This window comes from Nothobranchius furzeri, chromosome 1, assembly GCF_043380555.1.
Source record: "Nothobranchius furzeri strain GRZ-AD chromosome 1, NfurGRZ-RIMD1, whole genome shotgun sequence".
Classification (NCBI taxonomy): domain Eukaryota; kingdom Metazoa; phylum Chordata; class Actinopteri; order Cyprinodontiformes; family Nothobranchiidae; genus Nothobranchius; species Nothobranchius furzeri.
Window position 1 is genome coordinate 5,348,995 of NC_091741.1, and position 23,553 is coordinate 5,372,547.

The 23,553-nt window shown below is 42.3% G+C and overlaps 1 protein-coding gene and 1 long non-coding RNA gene across 8 annotated transcripts; one reads left to right on the forward strand and one right to left on the reverse strand.

The window, feature by feature from the left end:
* Nucleotides 1-11,202: 11,202 nt before the first annotated feature.
* On the reverse strand, nucleotides 11,203-14,397 carry LOC107385520 (uncharacterized). Of its 7 annotated transcripts, XR_011521327.1 has the most exons (6): nucleotides 12,648-14,397; nucleotides 12,364-12,568; nucleotides 12,231-12,281; nucleotides 11,972-12,128; nucleotides 11,808-11,910; nucleotides 11,204-11,724 (listed from the first exon to the last, which is right to left on the reverse strand). It is a non-coding gene; the product is annotated as an uncharacterized lncRNA (long non-coding RNA). The 7 variants fall into 7 exon arrangements; XR_011521326.1 differs by having other exon boundaries at nucleotides 11,203-11,724; nucleotides 11,808-12,128; XR_011521323.1 differs by having other exon boundaries at nucleotides 11,203-11,724; nucleotides 11,808-12,568; nucleotides 12,648-12,689; nucleotides 12,774-14,397.
* A 5,204-nt stretch (nucleotides 14,398-19,601) lies between these two features.
* Nucleotides 19,602-23,026, forward strand: LOC129157067 (uncharacterized). Its single transcript, XM_054736221.2, has 2 exons — nucleotides 19,602-20,427; nucleotides 22,057-23,026. The coding sequence occupies exons 1-2, from the start codon at nucleotides 19,678-19,680 to the stop codon at nucleotides 22,150-22,152; spliced, it is 846 nt and encodes a 281-aa protein (XP_054592196.2). The 5' UTR covers nucleotides 19,602-19,677; the 3' UTR covers nucleotides 22,153-23,026.
* Nucleotides 23,027-23,553: the final 527 nt, after the last annotated feature.

Below are 23,553 nucleotides of genomic sequence, written 5' to 3' on the forward strand. Positions count from 1 at the left end.
GTCCATTTGTGTGAAAACAAGGTCCAATCAGGCTGAAACGTTACAAGAAGGTAGAATCTATTGAGTTGTAAGTGATCTGAACGTTTCAAGATGATTGCACATTACTATAGGTGGTCAAACCATGTCCCAAAGGTCACCGGGCCTGGTGTCACTTTAAAGAAGTAGTCCAGTTACACATTTGTGGGCTTATAACTTTTCTTCTGAATGTCCTAGAGAGGTCAGGTTTGTTTTAGAGTACTTCAATTAATAGCTCCTACAACCACAAAAAGGAATGGAGTCATTAGCACTTATGGTTCTTAAATGGCACCCAGAATTATGTTGCACGAAGCACAATTTCACATCATTCTCGGTCCATTTGTGTGAAAACAAGGTCCAATCAGGCTGAAACGTTACAAGAAGGTAGAATCTATTGAGTTGTAAGTGATCTGAACGTTTCAAGATGATTGCACATTACTATAGGTGGTCAAACCATGTCCCAAAGGTCACCGGGCCTGGTGTCACTTTAAAGAAGTAGTCCAGTTACACATTTGTGGGCTTATAACTTTTCTTCTGAATGTCCTAGAGAGGTCAGGTTTGTTTTAGAGTACTTCAATTAATAGCTCCTACAACCACAAAAAGGAATGGAGTCATTAGCACTTATGGTTCTTAAATGGCACCCAGAATTATGTTGCACGAAGCACAATTTCACATCATTCTGGGTTCATTTGTGTGAAAACAAGGTCCAATCAGGCTGAAACGTTACAGGAAGTTAGAATCTATTGAGTTGTAAGTGATCTGAACGTTTCATGATGATAGCACTTTCCTAAGGGGGTCAAACCATGTCCCAAAGGTCACCGGATCTGGTGTCAATTTAAAGAAGTAGTCCAGTTACACATTTGTGGGCTTATAACTTGGCTTCTGAATGTCCTAGAGAGGTCAGGTTTGTTTTAGAGTATTTCAATTAACAGCCCCTACAACCACAAAAAGGAATGGAGTCATTAGCGCTTATGGTTTTTAAATGGCACCCAGAATTATGTTGCACGAAGCACAATTTCACATCATTCTGGGTTCATTTGTGTGAAAACAAGGTCCAATCAGGCTGAAACGTTACAAGAAGGTAGAATCTATTGAGTTGTAAGTGATCTGAACATTTCAAGATGATTGCACATTACTATAGGTGGTCAAACCATGTCCCAAAGGTCACCGGGCCTGGTGTCACTTTAAAGAAGTAGTCCAGTTACACCTTTGTCGGCTTATAACTTTTCTTCTGAATGTCCTAGAGAGGTCAGGTTTGTTTTAGAGTACTTCAATTAATAGCTCCTACAACCACAAAAAGGAATGGAGTCATTAGCACTTATGGTTTGTAAATGGCAGCCAGAATTATGATGCACGGAGCACAATTTCACATCATTCTGGGTCCATTTGTGTGAAAACAAGGTCCAATCAGGCTGAAACGTTACAAGAAGGTAGAATCTATTGAGTTGTAAGTGATCTGAACGTTTCATGATGATAGCACTTTCCAAAGGGGGTCAAACCTCGTCCCAAAGGTCACCGGGCCTGGTGTCACTTTAAAAAAGTAGTCCAGTTACAACTTTGTGGGCTTATAACTTGGCTTCTGAATATCCTCAAGAGGTCAGGTTTGTTTTAGTGTACTCCAATCAACAGCCCCTACAAAAACAAAAAGGACTGGAGTCATTAGCACTTATGGTTTTTAAATGGCACCCAGAATTATGTTGCACGAAGCACAATTTCACATCATTCTGGGTTCATTTGTGTGAAAACAAGGTCCAATCAGGCTGAAACGTTACAGGAAGTTAGAATCTATTGAGTTGTAAGTGATCTGAACGTTTCATGATGATAGCACTTTCCTAAGGGGGTCAAACCATGTCCCAACGGTCACAGGATCTGGTGTCAATTTAGAGAAGTAGTCCAGTTACACATTTGTGGGCTTATAACTTGGCTTCTGAATATCCTAGAGAGGTTAGGTTTGTTTTAGTGTACTCCAATCAACAGCCTCTACAACCACAAAAAGGAATGGAGTCATTAGCACTTATGGTTTGTAAATGGCACCCAGAATTATGTTGCACGAAGCACAATTTCACATCATTCTCGGTCCATTTGTGTGAAAACAAGGTCCAATCAGGCTGAAACGTTACAAGAAGGTAGAATCTATTGAGTTGTAAGTGATCTGAACGTTTCAAGATGATTACACATTACTATAGGTGGTCAAACCATGTCCCAAAGGTCACCGGGCCTGGTGTCACTTTAAAGAAGTAGTCCAGTTACACATTTGTGGGCTTATAACTTTTCTTCTGAATGTCCTAGAGAGGTCAGGTTTGTTTTAGAGTACTTCAATTAATAGCTCCTACAACCACAAAAAGGAATGGAGTCATTAGCACTTATGGTTCTTAAATGGCACCCAGAATTATGTTGCACGAAGCACAATTTCACATCATTCTGGGTTCATTTGTGTGAAAACAAGGTCCAATCAGGCTGAAACGTTACAGGAAGTTAGAATCTATTGAGTTGTAAGTGATCTGAACGTTTCATGATGATAGCACTTTCCTAAGGGGGTCAAACCATGTCCCAAAGGTCACCGGATCTGGTGTCAATTTAAAGAAGTAGTCCAGTTACACATTTGTGGGCTTATAACTTGGCTTCTGAATGTCCTAGAGAGGTTAGGTTTGTTTAAGTGTACTCCAATCAACAGCCCCTACAACCACAAAAAGGAATGGAGTCATTAGCGCTTATGGTTTTTAAATGGCACCCAGAATTATGTTGCACGAAGCACAATTTCACATCATTCTGGGTTCATTTGTGTGAAAACAAGGTCCAATCAGGCTGAAACGTTACAAGAAGGTAGAATCTATTGAGTTGTAAGTGATCTGAACATTTCAAGATGATTGCACATTACTATAGGTGGTCAAACCATGTCCCAAAGGTCACCGGGCCTGGTGTCACTTTAAAGAAGTAGTCCAGTTACACCTTTGTCGGCTTATAACTTTTCTTCTGAATGTCCTAGAGAGGTCAGGTTTGTTTTAGAGTACTTCAATTAATAGCTCCTACAACCACAAAAAGGAATGGAGTCATTAGCACTTATGGTTTGTAAATGGCAGCCAGAATTATGATGCACGGAGCACAATTTCACATCATTCTGGGTCCATTTGTGTGAAAACAAGGTCCAATCAGGCTGAAACGTTACAAGAAGGTAGAATCTATTGAGTTGTAAGTGATCTGAACGTTTCATGATGATAGCACTTTCCAAAGGGGGTCAAACCTCGTCCCAAAGGTCACCGGGCCTGGTGTCACTTTAAAAAAGTAGTCCAGTTACAACTTTGTGGGCTTATAACTTGGCTTCTGAATATCCTCAAGAGGTCAGGTTTGTTTTAGTGTACTCCAATCAACAGCCCCTACAAAAACAAAAAGGACTGGAGTCATTAGCACTTATGGTTTTTAAATGGCACCCAGAATTATGTTGCACGAAGCACAATTTCACATCATTCTGGGTTCATTTGTGTGAAAACAAGGTCCAATCAGGCTGAAACGTTACAGGAAGTTAGAATCTATTGAGTTGTAAGTGATCTGAACGTTTCATGATGATAGCACTTTCCTAAGGGGGTCAAACCATGTCCCAAAGGTCACAGGATCTGGTGTCAATTTAGAGAAGTAGTCCAGTTACACATTTGTGGGCTTATAACTTGGCTTCTGAATATCCTAGAGAGGTTAGGTTTGTTTTAGTGTACTCCAATCAACAGCCTCTACAACCACAAAAAGGAATGGAGTCATTAGTATGGTGTCAGGTTTCCGCCAAAACCCGTGCAAGCGTAGCCAAAACCCGTGCACGCGTATTGTGCACATCGCGCGTGCGAACGGGACTCGCGCGTGGAGGTTAGAACCTCATGAGTGAAAATATACATGGCGAGGAGGTCATTTGTACACTGAGAGGGAGCAAACTGTGTCTGTGAGCGCACAAGGATGTGCACAAGTGACAAACCTGCGTGCGCTCGTTGGCCAACGAGCACACGGCAGAGGAAAACATGCGCGCGGCAGCCTCACTGCGCGCTCGGTGCGGCAGCCTCACTGCACGTGTGGCAGCCTTTCTGCGCGCTCGGTTTCCGATTCTGCTCGCTCGGCTGTTGGGAGTTTTGGCACTCTGGAGGCGTGGAAGAATTAAAGTGCCAGAAACTGAGCAGTTGAACTTTCAATTTGAGAGCAGAATTTCATATCAAGAGACCATCTTTTTAATTTCAGAATACTATTTTATATTATTGCTCTCAAAACTTGTAATGCTTGCGCTCAAAATGTCTGCTCTCTTTCAAATTCACTCTGTTCTCCTTCAAATCTTTGTTTTTGCGCTCAGATTTAACCTTCTTACACTGGTATTGTCTTCTCATGTGACAACTTTTTCTCTACACGGATCAAAACTCCTCCCACAAGTCTGTCCCCTGCTCTCACGGATCTTGTCTGCTCTCGCTCAAAACTTAGAAGTACAATCTCCTAGCAACCGCTCAGCCAATAGAAAGACTTGTGGGACTGGGCGGGAACAAACCTCTTTGGGGTGCGCTCGTTTTGCGCTCTGTGGATTTTCCTGTGTGGCTGCCGCATCTGCGCACTAACAGCCTGGCTAATACCCGCTCTGATCTGGAGCGAGAGTTTCACCTGCACCAGCAAAATGGACCAGAACCAACAAGACGCTCAAGTAAGTTATTTTTCAAGGCTACTAGCTGCAGTTTATTCCATAAAATTGTTTTGTTATGCTACTTTTTACGACTCCTCGCATTTAATATTGCAACAGGGGCACATAGCTAGGTGGATTAGGTTATTCACTATAGCTACAACTTTCATAAAATGGCCTCAGCAGATTTGAGTTTTACCCTAACATATCACTCGTCCCCAATGCTAGCTCTGGACCTAGTGTAGATGTTTTTTGTTTAGTATTCCCACCTTTGTTTTTAATAGTTAGCTCTTTGGACATTACAGTAGTTATTCGTTAGCGTTTACTCCATGAACATTGTTTCCTCATCTAACTGCTAACTATTAAAATGTGTTTCATCCATCGACATAAATATATCCCAATGTTTTTCTCGCGCTGTAATGAACAAGATGGGTCATCAAAGTAAGAGAATGTTATTAAAAAGTGGAACTCGTTATAATTGAACGATGGAAAATTTTGACCAAAGCCGTAGGAGAAAACCGTTTTTGATAGGGAAACACATTTTGACACAACACCTGCCCTGACTGGCGCGTCAGCTAGCTTTCAATCTGTTGGTATGTTTCTGAAAATATTAATGCTATGTTAAGTGAGTGTAATCCAGTAGTAATTTCCCCAACAAAATAACAATTTCTATTTTTGCTCAATTCCTGCCTCCTTCCATTTCATTTTGCACTTGCATTATTTCTTTTTGTAATCCTGTCAAACTTAGCCGCTGGTCTTTAAACATAATGAGCCTAACTTACTAATACTGAGTCTGGGGTTACATAAGCAGTAACAAAACAAAAACAGTTTCTGTTTCTAAGTCTCAGCAATGAGTAAGGTTGTATTTCTGGTGTAAGCGAACTAACATTTGTTTTCTGTGAAATGCGCGAAATGTTGTATTACACAGTCTGTGGTACCATGATGCAGCACAATTCACTGTTGCATGTTAAACCACAGAAGATGTAGAGGAAAATGAATGTAATGGCTGAGGTGGAGGACCTGTAATGACACCAGAAAATAAGAAAATGTGTAAAAGCTTTATTAAAAGTTTAGTCCTGAAATTCTCATGGTAATCCAGGGAAGCAGGTTGGTGCATGGTCAGGGAACAGGCGTGGGTCAGGGCCAGATAAACAGCAGGTTCCATCCCAGCTCCAACCAGAGAGTGCTGCTGTTGTGTCCTTGGGCAAGACACTTAACCAACTTTGCCTGCTGTTGGTGGTCGGAGGGACCGGTGGTGCCAGTGTTCAGCAGGCCCGCCTCTGTCAGTGTGCCCCAGGGCAGCTGTAGCTACTATCTGGCTTATCACCACTGTAAGCATGTGAAAAGGGTGTGGCTGTTGTGTAAAGTGCTTTGTAGGCCTTGGACTTGATAAATTTCAATAAATGTGCAAGCCAATTACAATTTTTTTCAATTTGTAGGTGTTTCCCATTTGCTGTATAACCAAATACAACTTTTTCTGTGTTTTTTGTTGTATTTCTTTAGACTGGTTCCGTCCGAGAAGTTACGAGAAACCTTATGGATTTACTGAATGCTCATCTACAAGCAGAGGGCCCGCAACAAACACCAACTGTGCCACAGCGCACAACACCAGCGACAACACCTTAACAGACTATCCCTCGGTCTACAGTTCATCAAGAAATGTCAAGGTAAGTTAAGTGTAGAAATGTAAATATTTGACATCTGCATTGGTCTATTCAGTGGTTTGAAATTAAATTATTCCAATGATGCTTTATTATTCATCTTAGAAAGAGGCTTTCTGCAATTGACTGTATTTTTTTTTTTTTACATAGTGAAATTAAATTCTGAAATAATGTAAGCAGTGTAGTATAGGCTACAGCTAGGGCTGGGCAATATATAGATATTTTAAAATTATAAATATAATTTTTAACGAGAAACAAGATGACTTTGTATTGATATAACTAGTCAAGCCACATAAGCTAGCAACTAGCTTGCTCCGTCTCTAAGCGGTCATTTCATGTATTCTCACAAATCTGCTCAATCAGAAAACCTCTGGGTCAATGTTCTGCCCTAAACTTTGCATTTGGCTTCATGGTTTTTAATTATTTGGGGATATTCGTTCATGTTTCATCAAGCCTGTTCACCGTGGTTACCAACGGAGTTCTGTTTACCCCTCCCTCCCTCGTGTAATTGGGAAACCACTACAGAGAGCCGGAGTGGCCAAATTACCTCAAACATGTTGTAATGGCTTCAACTGTAAACGTTAGGGTTAACATTTAATTTTGAAGGTGAGTTCAGCGCTAAAAGTTTTTCTGGTTCCGTTTTTTGATGCTTTGCTATGGTCGGGGCTCAGCCACGTGAGTTCGGAATAGAACGGGTGGTTTCTTGTTCACATGTGATTCCCAGGGCTTCTCAGGAATGCGGAAATCCCCGAGCATGTGGGCGGCGGTAAAGACGCGCGGAAGAAGTCTGCGGTGTCCGCCTATGCTAAACAATAATTCCTCATCAAACCACTGCACCAACACACACTGCGCTTCTCTAATAATCTGCTCTCCTCTAATCCTTCCTACTTCAGCGCTGTAGTGTCCTCCGCTGCAGACGTGTCCTTATAACCGCTGCTACACACACACACACTGCTGTCCTCCTCTGCTGCGGAGCGGGTGACAGCAGCTCAGTGCTTCATGTGGGCTAAACAGCAACCAGGATGAAAAGTAATCGCATATGCGGAAACCCCCCGGTGTTTGATCCAACTCCCCAATAGGAGGCGGTAGGTGTGAGTTTCAGCTGCCAATCAGTCCATAGTGTCTGCTCGGCACCAGTCGGACCTCCGAGGGAAGTAGTCTGGAAAAAAAAGTCTCCTTAGAACGAAATACACACATGTGAGCCATATGCGAACAAAACATTTGGTTCCGAACGCATCCATGCCGACCCAGATGTGAAAGCGGCTTAAGTGAGGGAAAATACTAACATGGGACGACTGTGAGAATAAGGAGTAAAATAGTTTAGTTTTAAAAATAGTTTCCAGCTCAAAACAGGAGACTTGACAGGTGTGATCCTGGAATTGTGGATGAAGTCTGTCAGTGAAGCTCTTGGGATCACAGCTCCACCTCTCAGTTCAGACTCCACAGAGCTCCTAGTGTGTGAGTTCTTGTTCTCTTCTGTACTTTTAACGTTAACGCAGGAGAGTGTTTGCTGTTGTATTTCAGTTATAATGTGAACAACCACACAAAACATTAAATTTACTCAAAAATTCTGAATGGATTTTTAAGACCTGCCATGTGAACGTAGCCTTAAGCCTGATTCATGCTTCTCCGTCTGCGTCAGTGCGGAGACACGCGACGTCCTTGCGTGCCTGCCGGAGAGCTCCGCAAGGACGGACGGAGTAAAGCTCTCTTTTCTAAACAGCCGTCAGTCGAGACAGACAACGCAAGCTTGTGATTGGTCAGGATGCCGCTGTTGTTTACAGCGCCGCCATTGCACCCTCAAAAACATAAAGAGAGCCGAGAATAACAAGCAGCAGACACGGAGCAGCTTGAAGAATACCTCGCGAAAAAACTCTAAAAACATGAACTTTTAGTTCCCCCGTGACTGGAGGAGAGAGAAGATGCGCAGCAAGCGTTTTATTTGTGGACGGAAATGACAGGAAACGTGGGTTTAGAGGTGGCGAGCGCATGAAGAGGTGGAGGAGAATGAGAGAGCGCATGAAGAGGTGGAGGAGAATGAGAGACAAATATGTCCGTGTTAAAAGTCTCTTATATACACAAAAAATACAATATAAACACATTATCTTGGACCAATACATGACAGGATACCACAGAACAGCGCTACGCCCTCTGTTGTCCTGCCGAGGAATTGCTTTGCAACACTCTCCAGGAGACGGAGAAGTATGAGAGCAAAACACTTCCGTCAATCCGTGCGTGTCTGTCCCTTGCGGAGCTGACGGAGAAGCATGAACCAGGCTTTAGACAGCATGTTTCTCTGTACATAAGCCGTACCATAGACATCATTGGCTGCTGGAGAGTAACTGCTTCACCGCCATATTGAGTAGGTTTCTAACTCCAAAACCCAATTTGAATCCAGTCATTGGAGCAACTATGCCTGTTTTTGTGCAGCTCACAGTTCCAACAACCAGCAGTTACATCTGCCTGTAAGCTTTGTTTGTTAATAAAGTTATATAAAAATAAAAAAAACTGTTACGTCACGATCTCCTTGCTTTCTACAGGAAGTTAAAAAAATTATTTCAATAAAGATTGAAACACAAACATGAAGCTAAATGAGGAGCTCTATGAACATACTGAACGCCGCTTTAAAAGATACTGAATGTGAAATATGGCATTTCTCTACTGCTGACTGATGAAAGGGAGTCCGATGTGCCTGTTGTCATTTTGCAGGAGGTTGAACGATCTGACAAGGTAGTTAGCCCGTAAAAAAATTGTGCTGCAACACTCCCAGTGCTTTTTTTGGTGGCCTTTACGGCTATTCATTGGTAGGCTCATCACGGAACACAAAAATGTAGCTTGTTTGTTATGATTTAGGTACGTACTGCCCCCTAGTGGCAGAAAACTACAGACTGTCGCTTAAAGAAATAGCATAAAATGGCCAGGGATGCAATTCAATATATATTCTCTTCTACGGTTTTAAAATTTTGAAATAATTATCTATCGATCGATTAGATTTTTTTAAATTAATATGCTTTTATTCATCAACCAGCCCTAAAACCTACTAAAGGTTAAACATTTTAAATTGCAAACTGTACTTAATTACGGTGATGCAAGTAAATGACAATTACACCCCTGCAAAATAGTAAAAGTTCTAAATCAAAACCATTTTGAATTTTTGTTATTCTTGTCCCTGCTATTTGTAATTTTTTTTAAATCTAATTTTGACATATAGTAATCCTGCACAACAATGTGATAATTTGGTTTCTATTAAAATTTAGGAAATTTTGCTTATTTGTTGACAAATTGCAGCTCAATATAGAAACATCATCATTGTTCTCTTGTTGTAATGTCAGGATTTCCAAGAGCCAGACATCGACTGGGATGTTGCTGCAGAGTACAGCCCAGATGTGGACGGTGCTGCTGTGGTCCCGGAGTTCGACAGTCCCCTCACTGAAGAGCAGCATGCTGAACTGCATCCATGCTTTTGTTCTTTTTTAAACACAGAAACAGTTTTGTTTACCTGTTAGTAGCTACAGTTTCGCCGACGGCTGCCGGCTTCTTCAGGCTGACGCTGTTGGTGGCGCGTCACTTCCTTCTCCGTTTATCTGCGGGCAGTTGTCTCTGCTGCCCGCAGATAAACGGAGAAGGAAGTGACGCGCCACCAACAGCGTCAGCCTGATGAAGCCGGCAGCCGTCGGCGAAACTGTAGCTACTAACAGGTAAACAAAACTGTTTCTGTGTTTAAAAAAGAACGAAAGCATGGATTTAGAAAGACACAGCAAGAACACACCTAAGATGCTGAACTGCAGTTGCTACTGGCACAAAATTGGGAGCGTTCAAACACTAAGGAACTTTTATCTATTGTGCAGAGAATATGTTAATGCTGCTTTGTCAGATTAATGTGTACTTGAAATAAAAAATCAAGAGATCAGTTCCAGTGCTTTTATTAATGTTACAAAAGAAATACATAACATGTATTTGAAATGGCAATAAGCCTAACTTTATGGATTCATGTAACAATGTCGCTTTCTAGCTCCAAAACATTACATTATTTAACAAAACCATTTGTCTTTTTGGATTCAAAGTTAAATTTGAACCATTATACAGTAACCTGAACCCAGAACAGTGGCCATCTTGTTTTCACTTAATGTCTGCTAAAATCAAATCTATCACAGACTGCCTGAGTAAGCTGACTTTCAAAGTCAGTGTATGTAGTAACGTGCCATGTAGGTAAGGTGATTAAGTGTGGTCCATACCGGGTGGTACTGTCGTGATCAACATTTAGTTATCTTGTAAAATTCTCTTTCTGTGTCTGTTAGTGGCAAATGTGCCTGGCCTGAAACCCACTGAAAAAAATCCTTGCACTGACAACTGCTTTGCTCCACAGCCATCTGATGGGCTCCCATCTTGGTCATCTGTTCCTGAAGGGTGAAAAAAAAATCAGTGTGTCACTAACATGATTGAGGTACTGATTACCTCTCTGTAATTAAGGTGTAATGGCTAAATCAGTTTCAAAACAAATATATTTATAATTTATTTTTAAATTTTTTTTATTTGATGGGGGATTGAGTGAAACACAATGGTCTCTCTGACACTTCAAAAATTTCTCAATCAATCAATTTTTATTTATGTAACACCTTCCACTGCCTTTGCAGGAGCACAAGGCACTGAACATAACAATTTTAAAAAGAGCTAAGCATTATGAGCAGTAAAAGTGGAATAATCCTGCATGGTTCTGTGGCTACCTCCTTCTTCCAGCTTTTGCAAGAGGTCCTGCAAAAAGTTGATCATGTCCACTTCCTTTGTGTCTTACTGATCCATTGTCACTGTACTGAGGAGCTAGTGCCTCCACCACGAAGTCAGCATCCACCTACAAAAGACGTTTTTTAAAAATACTGTGAATTAAAAAGATAAAACTGTTAGGGCTGCTTCTGCTTATCCTGCAGAGCTAAATTAATATAAGAAAATGAAGATGTATACCACTAAAAAATATGTAAAACTTCATTGCCATGATATTAGAATAAAAAATACATCTGATAGCTTCCTTAAAGAAAACTTAAAATTGATGTCTGTAAAAAAAATGATAGCTGTAAAAAATAAATTGGGGCAAACATTGTTAAACAAACAGATTATTGTACTTGTGAATCGATTTGATTCTTAGTATTTTTATAAGAATCGATTAGAACTGTTGATGGAACAAAAACAGCTTCAGCTTCTCTGCATTTCCTATATGTTTTTGTAATGGACATATTTTTTTTGCAGAGGCCTAAAGAATTTGTACTTACCTGTTTAAGGTTCCCAGGAAGAAAGAGGGGCTGAAGTGCCTGGTGGTGTTGTGGCAACAGCTCATCCAAACCCTAGATGGCCAGTCCTTCTCTAAGCTGACTTAGCATCGGTATGAGTCTCATCACCGAATGCAAACTGATGGCCCTAGTAAAAAGAATAATGAACTTGTAATAACTCAATTTTCAAAAATTGCATGACTTGTTTAATGCTACATTAACATAGCCTACTCAATGATGGCCCTTTTGCAATTGCTGTGAATTGACCAGTGTAGCCACATGCTACAATGGCATCAGAAAGGTCTGTCAGTGCGTCTTCTTCGGCACGTTCGACCTTCAATCAGAAACACTTGTTAGTACAATTTACAGAAAATAAATTATTCTGTTTAATTTACCTCCTGAATCAGGTTCTGGATTGCCGTATCAGTCACCTCTGGCACATCTTCATTTGTTATTTGTCCATGACGCAAGAAATGGTAAGACCAAGTAGAAAAGAAATTCGGTGCTGGTCCTGCTTGAACCAAGCTGGTGGCAATGATCTCCCCACAGATCCTGAACACAAAACAAGCCAAGTTACACTGCAGAGCAGCATCATACTGTACATACCTGTATCTGTTTTCCTGGTAGTAAGAGATACTATATTTGGGGTTTTGCCTTTGCATGAAACTCCTTCAAATAAGTTCAACTCAAGGCCTCGCATCATTTCTATTGGGAAAAAAGAAATGACAGTTTGCCATTTTCAACTATATTCAAAGTTGGTATGTTGACATTAGCAAGGAATACATACCAGTTAGGAACTCTCGGCGTAGTGCTCCTTCATCAATGTCGTGTTCTCCAATAAAGGAAACAATTAGCTGGTTTTTGGGGGAAGCCTGCTTCTGTCTGGCCCGCTGTTTCAGACCTTTCTGGTAAAGGTCGTCCCTTGTCACATTATGTTAAAGGTTTTAGTGTTGTCAACTCTTTCTTGTAGGAACTTCAGGATGTCTGATAAGCTATTGACAACAACATTGTGTTTATTATTATTTATTTTAAAACCTACACATTAACACAAATGTTTGTAAAAATTCTAACCAGATTAAGTGCTTGGAAGAGTCATCCACATCCAGTATGATGCTGTTCAGATGTGGAAACAAACAAAAAAAAAGATTAAACTCTCATAACATATTGTGTACAACGTGCATGGGTAAAAACATGCACCTGTCCTCTTCCTCCTTCACCACAAAAGCTGGCATGCAGTTGTATAGACTCCTGAGTAAATTCTTATCACACAATGGACAGGAAACCTATTAAAGACATTTTTTTAAATCAGTGACCAACAATCATTGTTAAGTAAACAATAATGATTAACATGAAATGTAATTAAAATATTCTGTATATTGCTAACGTGCATGTTTGAAGTTTGATTTAAAGGGATATTCCACCCTAAGTGAAAATTTGTCTACTGTCTAAATTGGCTCCTGCAAATGTGTTACTTCTTACTTTTCATTTGCAGTCAACATGATTATTGAGCTCAACAGGAATAACTGGTATCATAATTTAGTAATTTTACAGTTTTGCACACAAAATGCTACTACCTCCCATTAAGTTACATGGTTTATTCTCATCTAAAGCAGACAGACTGCTGGCAGATAAGAATTACTGCGCTGGTTAAAACAATCCTTTTTCATTCACTTATCCAACTCTGGGGAATACGGCACTAGAAAACATTTTTGGATCTTTCCCTGACACATATCCAGCCCCTCATAACTCGATCCCCAGTTCCTGGATAAAACACCGGACATTTTATTCCATGTAGGACCCTAATCCACCTAGCTATGTGCCCCTGTTGCAATATTAAATGTGAGGAGTCGTAAAAAGTAGCATAACAAAACAATTTTATGGAATAAACTGCAGCTAGTAGCCTTGAAAAATAACTTACTTGAGCGTCTTGTTGGTTCTGGTCCATTTTGCTGGTGCAGGTGAAACTCTCGCTCCAGATCAGAGCGGGTATTAGCCAGGCTGTTAGTGCGCAGATGCGGCAGCCACACAGGAAAATCCACAGAGCGCAAAACGAGCGCACCCCAAAGAGGTTTGTTCCCGCCCAGTCCCACAAGTCTTTCTATTGGCTGAGCGGTTGCTAGGAGATTGTACTTCTAAGTTTTGAGCGAGAGCAGACAAGATCCGTGAGAGCAGGGGACAGACTTGTGGGAGGAGTTTTGATCCGTGTAGAGAAAAAGTTGTCACATGAGAAGACAATACCAGTGTAAGAAGGTTAAATCTGAGCGCAAAAACAAAGATTTGAAGGAGAACAGAGTGAATTTGAAAGAGAGCAGACATTTTGAGCGCAAGCATTACAAGTTTTGAGAGCAATAATATAAAATAGTATTCTGAAATTAAAAAGATGGTCTCTTGATATGAAATTCTGCTCTCAAATTGAAAGTTCAACTGCTCAGTTTCTGGCACTTTAATTCTTCCACGCCTCCAGAGTGCCAAAACTCCCAACAGCCGAGCGAGCAGAATCGGAAACCGAGCGCGCAGAAAGGCTGCCACACGTGCAGTGAGGCTGCCGCACCGAGCGCGCAGTGAGGCTGCCGCGCGCATGTTTTCCTCTGCCGTGTGCTCGTTGGCCAACGAGCGCACGCAGGTTTGTCACTTGTGCACATCCTTGTGCGCTCACAGACACAGTTTGCTCCCTCTCAGTGTACAAATGACCTCCTCGCCATGTATATTTTCACTCATGAGGTTCTAACCTCCACGCGCGAGTCCCGTTCGCACGCGCGATGTGCACAATACGCGTGCACGGGTTTTGGCTACGCTTGCACGGGTTTTGGCGGAAACCTGACACCATACATTAGCACTTATGGTTTGTAAATGGCACCCAGAATTATGTTGCACGAAGCACAATTTCACATCATTCTCGGTCCATTTGTGTGAAAACAAGGTCCAATCAGGCTGAAACGTTACAAGAAGGTAGAATCTATTGAGTTGTAAGTGATCTGAACGTTTCAAGATGATTGCACATTACTATAGGTGGTCAAACCATGTCCCAAAGGTCACCGGGCCTGGTGTCACTTTAAAGAAGTAGTCCAGTTACACATTTGTGGGCTTATAACTTTTCTTCTGAATGTCCTAGAGAGGTCAGGTTTGTTTTAGAGTACTTCAATTAATAGCTCCTACAACCACAAAAAGGAATGGAGTCATTAGCACTTATGGTTCTTAAATGGCACCCAGAATTATGTTGCACGAAGCACAATTTCACATCATTCTGGGTTCATTTGTGTGAAAACAAGGTCCAATCAGGCTGAAACGTTACAGGAAGTTAGAATCTATTGAGTTGTAAGTGATCTGAACGTTTCATGATGATAGCACTTTCCTAAGGGGGTCAAACCATGTCCCAAAGGTCACCGGATCTGGTGTCAATTTAAAGAAGTAGTCCAGTTACACATTTGTGAGCTTATAACTTGGCTTCTGAATTTCCTAGAGAGATCAGGTTTGTTTTAGTGTACTCCAATCAACAGCCCCTACAACCACAAAAAGGAAGGGAGTCATTAGCACTTATGGTTTGTAAATGGCAGCCAGAATTATGTTGCACGGAGCACAATTTCACATCATTCTGGGTCCATTTGTGTGAAAACAAGGTCCAATCAGGCTGAAACGTTACAAGAAGGTAGAATCTATTGAGTTGTAAGTGATCTGAATGTTTCATGATGATAGCACTTTCCTAAGGGGGTCAAACCATGTCCCAAAGGTCACCGGGCCTGGTGTCACTTTAAAGAAGTAGTCCAGTTACAACTTTGTGGGCTTACTTGGCTTCTGAATATCCTCAAGAGGTCAGGTTTGTTTTAGTGTACTCCAATCAACAGCCCCTACAACCACAAAAAGGACTGGAGTCATTAGCACTTATGGTTTTTAAATGGCACCCAGAATTATGTTGCACGAAGCACAATTTCACATCATTCTGGGTTCATTTGTGTGAAAACAAGGTCCAATCAGGCTGAAACGTTACAGGAAGGTAGAATCTATTGAGTTGTAAGTGATCTGAACGTTTCATGATGATAGCACTTTCCTAAGGGGGTCAAACCATGTCCCAAAGGTCACCAGATCTGGTGTCAATTTAAAGTAGTAGTCCAGTTACACATTTGTGGGCTTATAACTTGGCTTCTGAATGTCCTGGAGAGATCATGTTTGTTTTAGTGTACTCCAACCAACAGCCCCTACAACCACAAAAAGGAAAAGAGTCATTAGCACTTATGGTTTGTAAATGGCACCCAGAATTATGCTGCACGAAGCACAATTTCACATCATTTTGGGTCCATTTGTGTGAAAACAAGGTCCAATCAGGCTGAAACGTTACAAGAAGGTAGAATCTATTGAGTTGTAAGTGATCTGAACGTTTCATGATGATCGCACATTCCTATAGGGGGTCAAACCATGTCCCAAAGGTCACCGGGCCTGGTGTCACTTTAAAGAAGTAGTCCAGTTACACCTTTGTGGGCTTATAACTTGGCTTCTGAATATCCTAAAGAGGTCAGGTTTGTTTTAGTGTACTCCAATCAACAGCCTCTACAACCACAAAAAGGAATGGAGTCATTAGCACTTATGGTTTGTAAATGGCACCCAGAATTATGTTGCACGAAGCACAATTTCACATCATTCTCGGTCCATTTGTGTGAAAACAAGGTCCAATCAGGCTGAAACGTTACAAGAAGGTAGAATCTATTGAGTTGTAAGTGATCTGAACGTTTCAAGATGATTGCACATTACTATAGGTGGTCAAACCATGTCCCAAAGGTCACCGGGCCTGGTGTCACTTTAAAGAAGTAGTCCAGTTACACATTTGTGGGCTTATAACTTTTCTTCTGAATGTCCTAGAGAGGTCAGGTTTGTTTTAGAGTACTTCAATTAATAGCTCCTACAACCACAAAAAGGAATGGAGTCATTAGCACTTATGGTTCTTAAATGGCACCCAGAATTATGTTGCACGAAGCACAATTTCACATCATTCTGGGTTCATTTGTGTGAAAACAAGGTCCAATCAGGCTGAAACGTTACAGGAAGTTAGAATCTATTGAGTTGTAAGTGATCTGAACGTTTCATGATGATAGCACTTTCCTAAGGGGGTCAAACCATGTCCCAAAGGTCACCGGATCTGGTGTCAATTTAAAGAAGTAGTCCAGTTACACATTTGTGAGCTTATAACTTGGCTTCTGAATTTCCTAGAGAGATCAGGTTTGTTTTAGTGTACTCCAATCAACAGTCCCTACAACCACAAAAAGGAAGGGAGTCATTAGCACTTATGGTTTGTAAATGGCACCCAGAATTATGTTGCACAAAGCACAATTTCACATCATTCTGGGTTCATTTGTGTGAAAACAAGGTCCAATCAGGCTGAAACGTTACAAGAAGGTAGAATCTATTGAGTTGTAAGTGATCTGAACGTTTCAAGATGATTGCACATTACTATAGGGGGTCAAACCATGTCCCAAAGGTCACCGGGCCTGGTGTCACTTTAAAGAAGTAGTCCAGTTACACCTTTGTCGGCTTATAACTTTTCTTTTGAATGTCCTAGAGAGGTCAGGTTTGTTTTAGAGTACTTCAATTAATAGCTCCTACAACCACAAAAAGGACTGGAGTCATTAGCACTTATGGTTTTTAAATGGCACCCAGAATTATGTTGCACGAAGCACAATTTCACATCATTCTGGGTTCATTTGTGTGAAAACAAGGTCCAATCAGGCTGAAACGTTACAGGAAGGTAGAATCTATTGAGTTGTAAGTGATCTGAACGTTTCATGATGATAGCACTTTCCTAAGGGGGTCAAACCATGTCCCAAAGGTCACCAGATCTGGTGTCAATTTAAAGAAGTAGTCCAGTTACACATTTGTGGGCTTATAACTTGGCTTCTGAATGTCCTAGAGAGATCATGTTTGTTTTAGTGTACTCCAAACAACAGCCCCTACAACCACAAAAAGGAATGGAGTCATTAGCACTTATGGTTTGTAAATGGCACCCAGAATTATGCTGCACGAAGCACAATTTCACATCATTCTGGGTCCATTTGTGTGAAAACAAGGTCCAATCAGGCTGAAACGTTACAAGAAGGTAGAATCTATTGAGTTGTAAGTGATCTGAACGTTTCATGATGATCGCACATTCCTATAGGGGGTCAAACCATGTCCCAAAGGTCACCGGGCCTGGTGTCACTTTAAAGAAGTAGTCCAGTTACACCTTTGTGGGCTTATAACTTGGCTTCTGAATATCCTAAAGAGGTCAGGTTTGTTTTAGTGTACTCCAATCAACAGCCTCTACAACCACAAAAAGGAATGGAGTCATTAGCACTTATGGTGTGTAAATGGCACCCAGAATTATGTTGCACGAAGCACAATTTCACATCATTCTGGGTCCATTTGTGTGAAAACAAGGTCCAATCAGGCTGAAACGTTACAAGAAGGTAGAATCTATTGAGTTGTAAGTGATCTGAACGTTTCAAGATGATTGCACATTACTATAGGTGGTCAAACCATGTCCCAAAGGTCACCGGGCCTGGTGTCACTTTAAAGAAGTAGTCCAGTTACACATTTGTGGGCTTATAACTTTTCTTCTGAATGTCGTAGAGAGGTCAGGTTTGTTTTAGAGTACTTCAATTAATAGCTCCTACAACCACAAAAAGGAATGGAGTCATTAGCACTTATGGTTCTTAAATGGCACCCAGAATTATGTTGCACGAAGCACAATTTCACATCATTCTCGGTCCATTTGTGTGAAAACAAGGTCCAATCAGGCTGAAACGTTACAAGAAGGTAGAATCTATTGAGTTGTAAGTGATCTGAACGTTTCAAGATGATTGCACATTACTATAGGTGGTCAAACCATGTCCCAAAGGTCACCGGGCCTGGTGTCACTTTAAAGAAGTAGTCCAGTTACACATTTGTGGGCTTATAACTTTTCTTCTGAATGTCCTAGAGAGGTCAGGTTTGTTTTAGAGTACTTCAATTAATAGCTCCTACAACCACAAAAAGGAATGGAGTCATTAGCACTTATGGTTCTTAAATGGCACCCAGAATTATGTTGCACGAAGCACAATTTCACATCATTCTGGGTTCATTTGTGTGAAAACAAGGTCCAATCAGGCTGAAACGTTACAGGAAGTTAGAATCTATTGAGTTTTAAGTGATCTGAACGTTTCATGATGATAGCACTTTCCTAAGGGGGTCAAACCATGTCCCAAAGGTCACCGGATCTGGTGTCAATTTAAAGAAGTAGTCCAGTTACACATTTGTGGGCTTATAACTTGGCTTCTGAATGTCCTAGAGAGGTTAGGTTTGTTACGGACCCTGAGTTCTCCAGCACTCAGCTTCTACTCCGCACCCTTATTCCTGCACCATTTTCAGGACCTTGGAGAGCGCCCAGCTCCCTGGCTTCACTCTATGCAGCTGACTCCCATCAGGAATCACCCAGCTGGAGCAGATAAAGATCAGCGCTGCTCAGAGAGGAGAGCGAGGGAGAGGAGAGCGCGAGAGAGAGAGAGAGAGAGAGGATTGAGGCTGACAGAGAGAGGACTGGAGAGAGGATTGGAGTGAAAGATTGTTTGTGTTGGAGAACTTGTGGACGGTTGCCCCTGGCTGGTTTAATTTCCACCCGCATAAGAAAACCGGTTGAGCTCCGGTTTTCTTTGCTCCTAACAGAGTTGACTGTTGCGTGGGTGAGTTGGTTCACCTGTGGACCTTTTGGTAAGGCCTCCGGGCAAGCTCCGTTGTTCCTGGTTTATTTTCAGAACCAGTGAGTTTCCGTTCCCATTGTTATTTACTCCTTTAGTTACTTTAAGCCCTCAGCATTTGTTCCGCAGCCTGAATTAAACTCCTGGTTTCATTAAACAGGTTTTTTTCTCCCTTAGGGACACCTTTAGTTAATAAAAGGACTTTCTTTTGATTGTGACTTGGTGTCAGATTGTTTCTTTTCTTTTCTCACGTTCCTGTGTTAGGCCTCCCTGAACCTAGACCAGGCTGAGGTCGTAACATATTGGGAGCTCGTCCGGGATCTTATTTTGTTATTGATTCATTTGTTACGTTAACGTGATTGGTGGTGTGATTTGAGTACCCGTGTTGTTGTGCTAACGTGAGCATGTTTAATTTAAAGGAGTTTCTGGCTGCCCCTTCTCGGGACCAGGTCGAAAGCTTCAAAAGGACCGAACTGGCAGAGTTGGCTGTACACCTCGGTCTCCAAGGCATCCAGAACCTGCTGAAAAAGGACTTAAAGGATTCTGTGATGGCCGCGTTGGAAAAGGAAGGTTTGTTACAACCTCCTTTCAATGACTCTTCTGATTTGCCCCTGAAACAGGACATGGAGGATGGACAGACTGTGAAAGCTGCTACTCCCGTTCCTGTGGGTGCTGCACCCGAGCGCCCTTCTGTCCCAGATGAACAGGACGCTCTTTCGCGGCAGACGCCGCTCACAGGAGAGAGTTTATCCACCACTTCCTCTGCGGCTAGTATGGAGAATGCACGTCTTCGTCTCAGGCTGGCCCGCATGAAATATGAGGCTGAGGAAAAGTCCCGATTGCAGCAAATCGAACTGGAGATCCGCCGCTGTGAGATCGAGGCTGAAACAAAGTTAAAACTGAAACGTATGGAGTTGGAATACCAAGCAAGAGGAGGTGTTTCTTCTACTACAAACTATGAGCACGAGAGGTCCATGGACAAACAGAGAAACGAGTGTGACATCAGCAAGTGCCTTGTTCTGGTGCCGACTTTCCGGGAGAGCGAGGTTGACAGCTACTTCGCTACATTCGAGCGTCTGGCTGCTGCTTTAGACTGGCCCCAAGAGGTGTGGTCCACTATGCTGCAGTGTAAGTTAACCGGAAAGGCTCAAGAGGTAATTGCTTCTCTTTCTTTATCTGACAGCATGGATTATAATAAAGTAAAAGCTGCTGTTCTTGTTGCTTATGAGTTGGTTCCTGAAGCCTATCGTCAGAAGTTCCGGTCACAGCATGTAAAACTCTCCACGCAAACTTATGTTGAGTTCTCTAGAGAAAAAGCTCTGATGTTTGAGAAATGGATCCTTGCCTCAAAGGTTGAAACTCTACAGGATCTTAAAGAGCTAATTCTCCTGGAGGAATTTAAGAAGTGTTTGCCAGAGAGGTTGGCATTATATTTAAATGAAAGACAAGTCTCTTCTCTCTCCTCAGCCGCCCTACTGGCGGATGAGTTTGTGTTGACGCACCGTGTTGGTGGTGTTCATCAGGGTGAATCTGCTCGCCCGGTGTCAGTAACACCTTTTAGAAACTCTCCTTCTCCTCCTCGTCCTCAGAAACCTCGCTGTTATTATTGCCACCTGGTGGGGCATGTCGCGAGAGATTGTGTAATCCTCAAGCGGAGGAATGAAAAAAGAGGGTCTGCTGCGCAGCCCGTGGGTTTTGTCTCCAAGTGGGGAGAAAATAACCGTGGTTTTGGTCCTTTCATGTCAGAAGGACAAGTGTCTCTTACAGAAAGCTGTGAAAAGCTGACCCCTGTTAAGATTTTAAGAGACACTGGGGCTTCTCAGACGTTAATTTCACAGAAAGTGTTGCCATTTGATGACTTGAGCTCTACCGGCTCTTCCGTGTTGTGGGCTGGAGTAAATGCTGTGCCTGTTTCTCGCCCGCTTCACAGGATTTACTTAAGGAGTGGACTTTTTACTGGGTTGTGTGACGTAGCAGTCTGCCCTTCCTTGCCTGTGGAAGGTGTAGCTCTTCTTTTAGGGAACGACTTGGCTGGAGGTGCGGTCATTCCTCCCCCAGTGGTGAAAGAGAACATCGCACCCGGAGAGTGTGAGGAGACTCCCGCAGGAGTGCTCCCCGCTTGTGTGTGTACCCGATCTCAAGCTAAGAGAGCGCATGAGATTTTGGATCTCTCCAGTTTGTTTGACGATTCGCAGAGCGATGTTCTTAATCCCGCTGAAACAACTTCTTCCACTCATCTGGTCACAAATGAAGTGTTGTCCAACATGTTTCCGCTAAGTCCGGCTTCTTTGGAGGTGGAACAACGGTCTGATAAATCTCTGACCGACTGCTTTGAGCATGTGGGAAAGAAAATAAATGGAACTACTGGTTATGTTATTAAGAATGATGTGTTTCTGAGAAATTGGTGTAAACCAGTAGCTAAAAACATCACAGACCGTCGCAGGAAAATTTGTGTTCCTAATGTTAACATGTTAGAAAGATATCTGTCTCCTCAGACTACTGCACAACCACCCGGTGAGGCCGCGGTGTGCGCAGCCGCTGCCATCACTCCAGTTCTGGATGAGGTTACCCAAACCCATCTAGTGGCGCCAGAACTTCCTTTGTGAAACATTTATCTGGATAACATAGTTACTCACACTTCCTCCTGGGATGACCTGTTGGCTTCGGAAAATCCTGTTACTCATCTGGAACCGACCAGCTTAACCACGAACCTCGCAACTCATTGTTTTTATAAGAAAGTTGCTGCTGTGGTAGCTACACTAACATTTTTACTGTCTCCAAAGGTCCCGTTTGTATTGGATGTTGGTGCTCAAGCATCCTGTGATGGCTGCAAACACATGAAGCCGCCACCGGAAAGGAACCGAGAATGTCATCGCTGATTGTTTATCGCGATCCTTCAGTACCCACGATCAGTTTTCAGACGGCTGAGATCCCCTGGCTAGTGTGGAGAGATTATTTCCTCTTTAGGGGATAATCTATTTGTTATTTTGTTAGTGTTGTGGCCCATGGGTTAGTGTTGGTGATTCATTTCACCTTCTCGGGAGCACTCCAGAAAGAGAACCTCTCTTTGCTGGTTATGTTTTTTTGTGTCTTTTGCACCGTGCTTAATCTGCCCGCCCAAATCCACATGAAGAGCTAGGCTTATTTTTAGTTAGTTTTTGGTTAGGCAGATGGCGGGGACTCGGTCTCTGTGTGGGCGTTTGGTGTTTCTGGTAGAAAAAAAAAAGGGGAGACACATTATGAGAAAAATGGTGTTTTTATTCTGTTTTCACTTCCACCATTTTTCTTTACTTTAGGTATGGGGGTGTTACGGACCCTGAGTTCTCCAGCACTCAGCTTCTACTCCGCACCCTTATTCCTGCACCATTTTCAGGACCTTGGAGAGCGCCCAGCTCCCTGGCTTCACTCTATGCAGCTGACTCCCATCAGGAATCACCCAGCTGGAGCAGATAAAGATCAGCGCTGCTCAGAGAGGAGAGCGAGGGAGAGGAGAGCGCGAGAGAGAGAGAGAGAGAGAGGATTGAGGCTGACAGAGAGAGGACTGGAGAGAGGATTGGAGTGAAAGATTGTTTGTGTTGGAGAACTTGTGGACGGTTGCCCCTGGCTGGTTTAATTTCCACCCGCATAAGAAAACCGGTTGAGCTCCGGTTTTCTTTGCTCCTAACAGAGTTGACTGTTGCGTGGGTGAGTTGATTCACCTGTGGACCTTTTGGTAAGGCCTCCGGGCAAGCTCCGTTGTTCCTGGTTTATTTTCAGAACCAGTGAGTTTCCGTTCCCATTGTTATTTACTCCTTTAGTTACTTTAAGCCCTCAGCATTTGTTCCTGCAGCCTGAATTAAACTCCTGGTTTCATTAAACAGGTTTTTTTCTCCCTTAGGGACACCTTTAGTTAATAAAAGGACTTTCTTTTGATTGTGACTTGGTGTCAGATTGTTTCTTTTCTTTTCTCACGTTCCTGTGTTAGGCCTCCCTGAACCTAGACCAGGCTGAGGTCGTAACAAAGTGTACTCCAATCAACAGCCCCTACAACCACAAAAAGGAATGGAGTCATTAGCGCTTATGGTTTTTAAATGGCACCCAGAATTATGTTGCACGAAGCACAATTTCACATCATTCTGGGTTCATTTGTGTGAAAACAAGGTCCAATCAGGCTGAAACGTTACAAGAAGGTAGAATCTATTGAGTTGTAAGTGATCTGAACATTTCAAGATGATTGCACATTACTATAGGTGGTCAAACCATGTCCCAAAGGTCACCGGGCCTGGTGTCACTTTAAAGAA

Coding starts and splice junctions, on each gene's coding strand:
- LOC129157067 (XM_054736221.2), top strand. CDS start 19,678: ATGTTTAATTTAAAGGAGTTTCTGGCTGCCCCTTCTCGGGACCAGGTC. Junction 20,428..22,056: donor TAACCGGAAAGGCTCAAGAG/GTAATTGCTTCT, acceptor CTGTCTCCAAAG/GTCCCGTTTGTATTGGATGT.